General features: G+C 50.5%; 1 protein-coding gene across 12 annotated transcripts in view; it reads left to right on the top strand.

Annotated features, from left to right (window-relative positions):
- Positions 1-12,093, top strand: part of ptprt (protein tyrosine phosphatase receptor type T) — a 107,330-nt gene that overhangs the window by 35,400 nt on the left and 59,837 nt on the right. For all 12 annotated transcript variants that reach the window (XM_086039690.1, XM_086039681.1, XM_086039684.1 and 9 more), the window contains exons 9-12: positions 187-302; positions 499-679; positions 3,201-3,310; positions 11,150-11,351. In XM_086039690.1, the coding sequence (XP_085895816.1) occupies positions 187-302; positions 499-679; positions 3,201-3,310; positions 11,150-11,351 (609 nt within the window). The remainder of the gene's footprint in view (positions 1-186; positions 303-498; positions 680-3,200; positions 3,311-11,149; positions 11,352-12,093) is intronic.

Here is a 12,093-nt window from a genome sequence, read left to right as displayed (position 1 = left end):
TGCTTGCCACGGATTGCTTTCCCTGGCTCCGTTTCACCTTCGGTTGACTACTGCATTCCTTGCTCTGCTCCGTACAACCTCTCCTCTTCTTTTGCCAGAAAGGCAACTTTTCCTCGTCGTCTACATTTGCGCTCTCAATGTCAATCAGAAGAGCGGCCGCTTTCATTTTCCACCCTTTTCCTCCAGATCCCGTCCACGGCCCGCAGAACGTCAAGGTGGTGGACGTCCGGGCGCGGCTCTTGACCATCCAGTGGGAAACGTTCGGCTACGCCGTCACGCGATGCCACAGCTACAACCTGACGGTAGCGCGCCCGCCGCAGGCCATCAGCGTTTCCCTCTGGCCGTTCCTTCCCTTTGCGGCAGAAGCGTCCCAATACTTTTGTCCAAAGTGCAGCAGGCGTGCAGCAGACGTGCAGCAGGCGTGCAGCAGGCGTGCAGCAGGCGTGCTGCAGGCGTGCCGCAGGCGTGCTGACGCGCACGCTTCGCCCCCCCCCGCAGGTGCAGTACCAGTACGCGTTCAACCAGCAGGAGTTTGCGTCCGAGGAGCTGATCCAGACGTCTTCTCGCTACACCCTGAGGGACCTCCGGCCGTCCGTCACCGTCAGACTGCGACTGGTCCTGGCCAACGCCGAGGGCAGCAAGGAGAGCGAGGAGATCGTCAAGCAGACCGAGGAAGACGGTGAGAGGGCCGCAAAACGCCACGCCATCTCGCTTCCTGCAGCAATGATTTATTTTCACATGAATCCACATCTCCTTCCATTTTCACATCCTCTTGGCGTCCCAATACTTTTGTCCATGTACGTTTTCTCTTCCTGGTGGTGTCCCAATACGTTTGTCCGCACTCCAAGCACAGACACGCAGCTTGATTAAAAAAAAAAACAATCCAAACAAACAACAAGCCCAAAATCAATCGTGTAACAAATGGCAGACGCATGTTTTTTTTTCTAATCTGCAGCGGACCTAATCCGGGCAAATGCTAGCGTAGCTTAGCGCCGTTCCGCGCGGGAATCGTCGACAACATGACCAAAGATTGCGCTCGTCCGGGTGGATTAATGCCTCGTGTCATCGCTGACGAGATACACGCAATGAGCGATGAGAAAAAAAATAAATAAAAATGGTATACTGTATTATAATTATTTGGTGGCACAGAAACCAAAGAAATCATTCAAGACGGGAGCAGCAAATATCAGGAATTGTCTATTGTGAAGTTTAAAAAATACGACAAAAATCATTCCAATGCAAAGTAACAAATATACAATTGCTAAGTAATCATCAAAAATCAAATGCTTCACGTGTATTTTTATCCAAACAAATGAACAGGGAACATTCACTTTTGGGATGGATACAGTCAAATTCATTATTAAAATATTAAAAAAAGATGTAAATACATAAAAAAAACAACAAACATGCGTCAACATAACGCATTAAAAATGACAAAAAAAGAAAATGGATTTGAAAAAATGGATCACACGAAAATCACACATTGGGTTAATACGGGGGGTATAAAATACAAATAAATACATTCAGAAATCATACAGTTCAATTCAATAAAAGACAATCCAGTGCAAAAATAACAAACGATACATAGAGTAAATCATCTTGCATGCATGAAAAACATCATTGAAAACAAAAAAATCATTTCATCAGGTGAATGCGGGATTGGAAGGCGGGAGGAGAAGTGGCAGGAAATCAGGCCAAACGTCCAGACCAATAATAAGAAACCAAGATTTGAAATGCCACTGGTTGACCAAGGGAACATGGAATCCAAATGAATACAAATGTGCTGAATACAAAAAAATCAATTCAATGAAGAAGAAATGCATTTGTGACGTTTGGGTCCAAGTCGCGCGCAACTAAACGAGCCGGCTCTCATCCTCGACAAATGAGCGCACGACATCATTAGGATTCCAACCAAGCGCCAAAGAGGCTCCCAAAGTAGGTTGAGCTCAGGATCAAACGAAAAATGTTGGAAGGAGACGAGAGGAACGTCCTCGCATCCACGCCTTTATTTTCATATTTGACGTGCTCGTCTCCGCGCAAAAGAGACGTTTCGGCTTTTGCGGCCGCCAGAGAAAAAGCAAAGCTAATTGATTTCCCGCCTGCTGAAAGACAATTTCAATCAACCCAAAAAGTAGGACTTGATAAGAATTTAAAAAAAACAACAAAAAACCCCCCTGAAAAAGCAGCAGGTCCTTGATTGCCAAGCTGGAAGTTAATCAAGTTTCGGTCAGCGCGTTGAATAAAAATGCACGCACACACTCTTTTAACGCACTCCTAAACATGCCTCCTTCGACACACACACACACACACACACACACACATGCCCACAAACTTGTTGAACCGACAGACACAGACGCACCCCCACAGCCTTGAAGACGCACGGCGCTGAATGATAAGGTGGCCGACGGAAAGGACGCCATCTCATTGCCTTTCTCCGTGCGGCCGATTTGATTTGCAGGGCGGCCTCCTCATCAACACATTTTAATTACCAAAGCAAAATGGTCTTTGTAGCGCTTTGCGGCCTATTTGTTAACGTGTCCGTCTCCGGGAAAAAACATTCTTCATTACATGGCCAAGGTGTCGCCGCAGCGCCGCTTGATGGATGGCACTCATTACGCCCTCGAAAAGCCTCGCAAGCGCCTGCAAACTTGATTCCACTTTGCTCTTTTTCTCAGCCCAAAGCCAAACGTGCTCCGACCCGGGCAGCTAGCTAGCAAGGCTAGGAAGGAAGTAGCATAGTAGCTAGTAGGCCTGCAACCAAAAACGCTTTGAACCGGAAAGCCATTTTGGCATTTCAGAGGTGCGAGTGCATTGAACCGAATCCAGTCGGTCCGCTTTGAAAGGAATTTCCAATACCTTCCGAGGGATTGGCCCCTTTGCAGTACTGAGAAATTCATTCCAGCCTACGTGTCAAATGGCAAGCCGAAAGTCATTGCGTCAGACAACGGAGCCACAGCATAGCCGACACAATCTCACCGTTCCGCTCTCAAATGGAACCGTCCTTGAATCCTGTCGCACCCAACAAATCCCAAAGCGTATGCAGTCGTCTTTTTGCGGAGAGATGCGCACTCCCAGCGGGTAGGCGGGAACCAGGAGGGTGGTGCCACAAGGTGTCAGGCGGCCAACAAATCGGCCTTGTCGCTAGGCAGATTTCCTTCTGCGGTCCCCTTATGGTTTGGTGTGCGTGTGCGTGTGCGCAGTGCCCGGCTCTGTGCCCAAAGAGTCCCTGCAGGACACGCCCTACGAGGACAAGATCTTCCTCCAGTGGAAAGCGCCCAACGAGACCAACGGAGTCATCACCCAGTACGACGTGAGTCCAAAATCCGCTGTGATGGGAGGGGCGGGGCGGGGCGGGGCGATTACTTTACGTCACATTCACGTCTGCCAATCCACACCGCAACATTCTAGGATTTGGAGTTCGAAAATGTTGCTTTGTCCAATTTGAATCAGCGGCGGGCGATGGGTGCGCAGCGCCACCGTGTGGGCAATGTCGCCAGGTGGGCCGGTAGCAACAACGTTGGATACTCAGAACGGAGCGTCGCGCCGCGCCGCGCCGCGCTGCGCCGCATGCTGCTTCACCAAAGCCGCGCTGCTTTTCCATCACATCCCGGCAGCCTATTTTGCACACGGTTGGCTCGTTTCTCCAGCAACTGCCGTGCGTCTTGAGCAACACCCGGTGTTTTTTTTTTTTTTTTACTCGGCTTTCATTAACGCAGGGCCGCGCGCCCGCCCTCCTCGGTCGTCATCTACTAAACATATCACAGCCCTGGCACAATGCTCCCCATTAGAGATAATGACTATAATTGCGCCTATTGTGCCATTAAAGGCATCATCTGCTACATCTAAAGGCCTCTGTTGTCTCTTGTGTCTTCTCTTTTGAACCCGCCTTTGCTTTGGAGGACCGGACCCCCTCGTCCTTGGACAATGGCAGGGGAGTGCAGGTGGAGAGCGAACAGTGAGGACGGATAAGAAGAAGAAGAAGAAGTAGCGCTTGCCGCGATACGGGAATGCAAATCCGTCGCCGCTCTTGAATGTGTTGAGATAATTGCGGCTAATTACGGGATTAAAGCGAGTGTGTCGGGCGGAGGCCGGCCGGGGGAGGGGGAGCGGGGCGGGGGCACTGTCATGAATACTTTGCTGCACGGAACTGCAATAGTTGGTCAAAAAAGGCTTTGCTTTTGGCGCAAAATTGCGACACTTTGCAAGCGAAACGCTATCTGCCAACTTCAAAACATTTTCTCGCCAAAAGTCTTCTTCTCTCGGCCTGGGAAGATTTTGCCTCGAAAACAAAAACGCTTCAGGAAATGGCCTTCATATCGTCGTTGTCATGTGAGAAACACTCCAATTTCTCCAATTTTTTCATTTTTCTTATGTTTACATGAATGCTGTTTCTGCATTCATGTGAAAAAGACAAAAGTTTCCAGAATTGGACAAAAGTTGTTTTTCACAGGACAGCGATGATTTGTTGCCATTAAAATGATGCACAAAAATGCGAGGATTGATCAGCGAAAAGTAAAATTGTATATTTGGGCAGGAAAAGGCAACATTGTGCCATTCAACTGCAAATCTCCTCACAGAAGGCGCCATTTCTCACACTTCATCTTGTGAAAAGTGGAAGCATTCGACAAAATGTACGGGATCCCCCCCCCCCAAAATGGTTTTGGAATAGAAATAACGTCGCACAGCAAGCCGCTACTTTTCCCCCTGCGGCTTTTAATGCGGCCTGCTTCATTTATGAATCTGGACCGACGGGCCAATAGAAAAGCTTTAGCGATGTAGTCTCGTCGCACCTGACCAATGAAATGACCAAACACGTGACAGCGGACCAATGAAATCGTCCGAGTCCGCCGCGGTGCGGAGATGGTATCATCTTTGACCCAAAGTGCTCGCAAGCATGCCAAGAGCTTAGCACAGCCGCTGCCTCCGCACCCACCGCACCCACCGCCCCCGCCGCCTGGCGTAGACGTGCGGAAAGGCTGTGCAATGCTGTCATTTGTGCGGTCGCCACTCACCAGCGTCGCTCCTTTTTTGCAGCAATAAAGTCACACCTTGCTTTTTGGGTGCCAACAACAAAAAGGCGTGTTTTTCTTGCGCCCTCTCGCAGCGTTCAAGGTGAACTGTTAGCACAATAAAGGAAAGCCACTTGTCAAGCCACGACTTTCCTCCCACATAATCCTCGTCGCATACTTTGCTGAATATCATTGTCTTTTTGGGGAAACGTACCTTTATTCTCGGGGCTCAACAATGCTCCTTGCCGATGGTGTGCACTCTGCCGCATTGTTCCGGCGTCAGTGATGGAGTCGATTTCCTCGGGCTTTCGAGTCCTTGAGCCGCTGACCTCGTTTAGTCTGTCGCGCCGCCTTTTCTGGCCTACAGGGGCGACGGAGCGCTATCGCTTACACCCGCGTCGACTCTTGCGGGCCCGTCTCACATATTCGTCGCAGAGGCCGGGCCGGCTCGGCCCCAGTCCCCGCGGAACATTTCGGGCGGTAAAAGGCTTCAAGTTTCTGCACTGCTGCAATTTTCAGCCCGACAAAGCAGCAGGAAGAAGGAAAAGAAAAAAAAAGAAAAAGGAAAAAAGCGGCGAGCAGCCAGGAATCAGTCCCTCCGCTCCAGCCTCAAGAGTGGAGTGGCCTTAAAGCTTGTTTACCTTTCTGTCAGTCGGAGGCGCCGATGAATCTCGACAGAAGGGCGCGTTTGTCGCACGTGAGACGTTTGGTCAGGCAAACCAAAATAGAAAATGGCCCTAAAATGGACCCTTTGACGCAACATGGTGCATGGTGCCGGACACTTTGTAGGTCTACTCATGATCGACATGCCCACCAAATTCCATCTTCCAAAGTCAAACTTTCTTTGGGGGATAAATTAAAAAAAAAAAACTTTCCTAGGGCGCTGCTGCTGCAGGTGGCAACAAACAAAAATTGCCACCCGCCAAGCTGCTTCTGACCAATATGGCCGCCTTGTTGCGTCCTCTCAGACACGGCTTCTTAAGACTACGACCACCTGGATTTTGCTACTATTACAACTCCGAGAGCAGTCATTTTGACGGGTTGCACTTTGTTGCGCTCTAGCAATGATGTCATCGATTCAAATGATCATTATTATTTCTTTCTTCCTTTTTTTTTGACTTTTTTGTGGGTGTACTCGTGATGGACATTGTTGCTCAATCAATGGCAACAATTCCAAGGAAATGTCCGCTCCCTTCCTACCATTCCCTGGTGGCGCGTAGCAGCTTGCGCTGCTCAACGTTCATTGCGGTCCAATGGCAAGAAGAACGTTCCCGAAGCATAATGGCGTCGCTGATTTCCAGCACCCGTTTCAACAGGCGGACAAAAGATACCGACCGTGTTCTTTTGCATGTAAATGTCACAGAGGAGTACGAAAAAAAATGGAGTGTTGCGCTCGAGTGGGCCGGGAGAGAAGAGCAATGTGCACCGGAGCGCTTCATGAACACGCTTGAAAGGGATCTTCAATGGCCCTCTGATGCCTTAGAGACCGGCTCCGAGTGTCCTTGAGCAAGACACGTTTATGGCCCCCATGAAGTCGTTCACACCGGCGGCGTGGGAGAGCGAGAGAGCGTGAACGAGGGAGGCCGAGGCGTCTGCTCTTTAAGTACCATTAAGGGAGCGCCGGTGCCGTATGAATGCATCCATCTCCATTTCGCCACACGCAATTATCCACTATGCGCTCATTCGTCAGCCGCGCGACAACTTGCCCGCCCGGACGGGCCCAAATCATCCCAGCCAATCAAAGACAACGCGGCTACGTAGCTGCGTGTAGCTAAACGCCGTTGCGGCTAGGGGTAAATGTCAGTCGCGCCGTCGGGTTACATGGCAGCTCCACGTCGGTTACATGTTGGGTAAACATCGGAGAAACGTCGGTTGCAACGCAGATCCGGATCAGGTCGATGTGGGACATGTCGGTTGCCTGGGTAGGGCAAATAAATGCCAGCTACTGCATGTCAGCTACCGAGGAAGGTCACTCACGTGGCAGATACGTGTCAGCCGAGCATGGCTTACGTGTCGGCATGTACGCACGCGTCAGGTGCGGCTGGGTTCGGCGGCCGATAAATGCCAGTGTCGGTTGCGTGTCATCAGAGAAATGTTAGCTAGGTGGTTGTAGGACGCTAGCTTGTTACCCTAAAAAACATCATGCGGACTCGCTCAACGAGCCAATTCCGTTGCTGACACGTCCGCTTCTTGTTGAACACATGCAAGAAACAGCTCATAACTGCGACCAACTTTGGCCGAAAAGGCCGGCGGGCCGCCTCTGCCCGTCCGAGCGTCGGCCGGAGCGATTGCGCGATTAGCATGGCAGCTGCTCCCGGCGTTTGATGAGCATCGCTCCGGCGCGCGTTGTCTTTGCGGCGCTCTCTTGTGTTGACTTGGCGGAGCCACGTGTCATCACAGCGAAGTGACGCTCTCTTTTTTGGAATACGCCTTGAGGCTAGCGCACGTAACGCGGACATCGTGGGTGTGTCGCACACAAAATCACATTGGCTAGGTTTGATAGCGCTTGAGTTTGTTGTGTGGCGTGTGGCGCAAACCGTTTTTTTTTTCCCCTTTTCCCGCGGCGTTACACAACTGCAGCAGGGCCGAGGAGGAGGTGTTTCAACACCAATTTAGCTGCGAAGCGTGGGCGTCAACGCCGGAGGGACGCTGCCCAGCCGGCCCACCGAGGCTTCCTTCCTGCCAGCTCGGCTGCACGCCTTTAATTTGCTAACAAGGCCTTTTTTATTTCCTTCTTTCCCTTTTTTTTCCACGCATAATAGCGTACTGACGTCTGGCTGCTAGCTTTCAACGCAACCCTGTGATGCTTGAACCAATAGATAATTGACAGAAAGTCCAAATGATTTCAACCATGAAGCCTTTGGTGTCCCTCGAAACAAAACCAAAAAAACCAAATGTGTGACTTTGTATTTGTGTACTGTGTTTTGCTGTTGTATTTCAAGCCAAGTTGACGTGTCTCTTTTCCTTCACTGTGGCCGTCTTGCTGATAAAAAAACCCAAACAATCATGTAAGCGACATGGCAGACACATGCCCGTGAGCTGTCAGATTCACGCAGGTCACACGAGTGCTATCCCAACGATTTGCGGCAGACGCGCGGCAGTCAGGCTGCATGCGAGCGAGGAGGAAGTCAGTGGCGACTTCCGTGTTAGTTGGGCGTCAGCTGCGCGTCAGTTACACGGCTGCGTCAAATTGCACTCAGGTGGCATTTGGGTGACAGATGAGTGACGGTGACGTGACAGGCGCGTGGCGGTCTTACGTGCCCGCCGCGCGCTCATGACATACTTGAGGTGCAGGTCGAGGTCGTTAGAAGGCAGCTCCATGGCAGAGCCGCGGCGGAGAAAAGCGTCTGCTGCCCGGATTTCTTGCTCTGAACGTAGCTTCTCAAGAAAAAGCAAACCACTCCCGATGATGACGTGGTTGAGGCTTGACAAAGTCACCAAGTAAAACACGTGTCACAAACGCTACGTTTGGCAGCGCGGGGGGAAAAGGTGATTTTCCTGGCAGAGTTGTCCCGATTTGATTGGCAATCAATAGCCGGCCGGCTGACTTAGTCCAGCTTACGTCGGCTGCCGTCTTTTATGAAGATGCTTGCATTGGCTGCTGGCGATGAGCGCCTTTGCTAACGGCGCATCCCGAAGATATTTGAAGAAACCTACGCGGCTAAAAAAAGCTCAATTGCACTCTTGGAATCAACAGAAAGAGCAAAGCACACGTTGTGAGTTGCTGTGTTTTTCTAATAAAAACAAACGCCAGCAATCATAAAGGATGGAAAATGAAAACAAGTCAAGTGAAATAAGGTTGCCGCTGCCGCCGCCGCCGCCGCTGTTGTTGTATACACCTCCCACGGCACAGCCTCGTAAACATTGTTGATTACGCGCGCACACTGAGCAGCAATAGCTTCTTGTATTTGCAGGGGTCCAAGCGCAGTCCACCGCCTTTGTCGTCATTAGGCTCAATCACGCCGGACAGTAGATCAGAGGAAACAACGCCGGCTTGGACAGCTTATTAAAAAGACGTCGAGCGCGTTTGAGTAAATGTCAATACTTCATTATTGGCCCTTGATGAACTCGGCCGAGGCGGCGCAGGACTTGCGGCGGGAAGGCTGAGCTGGCGGCCACTGAGCCGCTCGCCTCCTCAACGCAACTTTCGACCGCAACCAACCGAGGTTCCGTCGCAACCTTCATTTAAGAGAGGGAGGCGGACGCATGAAAACTGCCATCAAATGTCATTTTCAAGTTGAATGGAGAAGAATTCCAACGTATTTCCTAAGATTCATTCTAACCTCAAGCAAAACGATGCACAACTGTCAACGACGCAAAGTGTGCTTGGCTTCTTCTTGGGTTTTGGGCTTTTTTCGTGGTTGCGCTTACGCAGAGAAGTGTCGGCCGCACTGCTGCCGCCAGTCTCTTCACTGCTGGTCGCGCGAGTAAAAAGCCAAAGCCAAAGCCAAAGCCAAAGCCATCCAAAGTAGCAACGCACCCAGCAGATGATGTTTGATTGCGGCAGCCTTTCAGCCGCGCAAATGCCCGTCGATCGGCCACTCGGGCATCGCCGCCCGCTGGCTTTTTATCAGCCAAAGGTTTTGTCCCGAGAGCCCTTGACTTGTTTAGCGGCGCCGGAGTTAAATGCCATGAAAGGAAGACCTAAGCGTATTGTCTGTACCTGGCGCAGGTGCATTCATTCCGAGCCAGGATGACCTCCGCCAAGGCCCGACAAACGACTTTGCAAAATGTCATCCTGACGGAGACCATGCCACGGCAACGGCCCCTCGCAGGGCGACGGGGCAGCCAACACGTTAGCTGCGCCCGAGTTGAGATGGCGTCTGTCTCGCTCACTTCTAAACTCGTAAAGACGGTCGAGTGTTTAGAGGGTTGCGGAAAGTGAATTCAGAGAAGATAATTGCTGAAAGCGTGCAAAGGACGAGAATGGAAGTACTCCGTTTTGGAGCGTTAGCTTGCTGTTCACCAGTTTGGTTTTGCTGATTTTTGGCCATCTGACTCGACAATCGGCATGTGGACCGGGGCTTTGCGCTTGTGTTAGAGCGCTTCGTTGTCAGCCTCGAGTGTGCGCGCGTTATGAAGAGGAGGCGGAGGACAGGTAAAAAAAACCAAGGCCTTTGCTGCTGATGAAAGACAAGCACGTGTTGACTTGCGCTTCACCTGGCCATGATTTCTGTGATTGCAGCCTGCCATGTAGGTGTGCGGTGGCGTTTCACATGAGTCATCGGTCTGTCTTGTTGTTGTGCTCGTTGTTCCCACCTTGCCTCCGCACTCACTCGCGTTTTTGAGGCTGACATTGAACGACTCGCGCACACACATTCATACACGACATGATGGTTGGTTGAGGCAGGTGCACTCTGCCACTGTTTTTTTTGACAGGAGCTTTATTGAAGCATATTGTGGCTGAAAAACATTTTGACACTGTAGTAAAAAAAAAAAAAAAAAAAAGAAACAGTCTCAATGGAAATTTAGCATGCACAAGGTCAGGTTGGAATTAGCTATTTGTTTAAGACTCGGAGTAAAAAGTCAAGTGTTTTGGGTTAAAATTGCGAGTGAGGCTTGCGCTAGAGTTGACGGTCGTGGTTGTGATTAGGTTTGGCTCGGGATTGGGGTTAGGGTTAGAGGTGAATGCTGGGGGTTAGAATAATCGGTTGGGGTTCGGTTCTGGGGCCTGGAATAAGATTAAGGTCGGGAAGTTAGGTTATTTTAAGATAGGGTTTGAGATTGGTTGGGCTTTGGGATTAAGGTTTGTTTTTAGGGATTAGTCCCTGGAATCTGGGATTTGGGATAGGAGTTTGGTGGTGAGTGTTTGAGTGTTAAGGGGTTGAATTTAGCGGATAGGGTAAAGCTAGGGCTTTGATCACCCCCAAGTGCAGTGTGAAGAGGGGTTTTGGGTTAGGCTGCCATCCCGCTTCTGATTCCAGTCCACCATTGTAATCCCTCCGACAAAACAACAAGGTGAAAAAGAACCACGGCTTTATTGGCAGCATGAAAGACTTGAAGTGACATTGTTACAACTTCTGGCTCTTGAGTCTTGCTCCCATCAACATGTGATGACGCACGAGTGCCAAAAAGTTGGGTGTGGCTTCTGGCGGTTTCAAGAGTGTTTGATTTGAGATTTGGTTCTTGTCTCCCTCCAGATTACCTACAAAGGTCTGAGCTCTCTGGACCCCAGCGCTGACCTGACCACCCAGTGGGGGAAGGTGACCAAGCCCACCAATGAGACTCACCACCTGTTTGTGGCCCTCCACCCGGGCACCACCTATTTCTTCACCCTCAAAGCCTCCACCAGCAAGGGGGCCGGCCCAGCCGTCAACACCCACATTACCACCAAGATAGCAGGTAAGCATCAGGACGCCATTTTGGAGGCATTTGCGGAAATCCCGAACAACAAAACCACTTTGACTTTGTGACATGACGCTTGGTGGACATGAGGAGACCCGCCAATACCTCTCAAGAAGCCGTACCGGAAGAAGACACGGGATGTCGGCCATTTTGGTTTCAAGATGCCACTTTGGATGCGTTTCCGGGGAATCGAATGGATCTCTTTTTTCTGATTCAGCCCCTGAAGCCAGTTTCACGCAGAAACCTGAACTTGGCGACACTTGTCCATCATGAGTCGACCCACAAACACGTCTCAAGAAGCCAGGCTTGAAAAGACCCTGGAAATCAGCCATATGGATTCAAAGCCGCCATTGTAGGCTGCGGCTCAGTTTGGTCTGTTGCCAGTTTTAACAGAGGCATGTTATTTTTTCCGAAGCCATTTGGACCAGGTTTAGGGTTCGGGTTGGCTGCCGTGAGTTGACCAGCGAAAAAGGTGTCTGGAAGCCATGCCTGAAAAAGACAGGAAGTCAGCCATTTTGGTTTGATGCTGGCATTTTTGGGTGCATTCTCAGGTTATTGCATGTTTGTTTGTTTTTTCAGCCCCTGAAGCCAGTTTCACTCAGCAACGTGAAATTTGGTTGACATGTCCATGAGTTGACCCATAAAAAGGTGTGAGGAAGTCATGCGTGAAAAGAGGGAAGAAGAGGCAAGAAGAGGCAAGGAGAGGCAAGAACCCCGCCATTTGGCCTCAGTTTGGCCA

This window comes from Filicampus tigris, chromosome 9 (assembly GCF_054856515.1).
Source record: "Filicampus tigris isolate MCC_2025a chromosome 9, RoL_Ftig_1.0, whole genome shotgun sequence".
Classification (NCBI taxonomy): Eukaryota; Metazoa; Chordata; class Actinopteri; order Syngnathiformes; family Syngnathidae; genus Filicampus; species Filicampus tigris.
The sequence above is the reverse complement of the archived record's forward strand: the minus strand, read 5'-3'. Positions and strand labels throughout refer to the sequence as shown.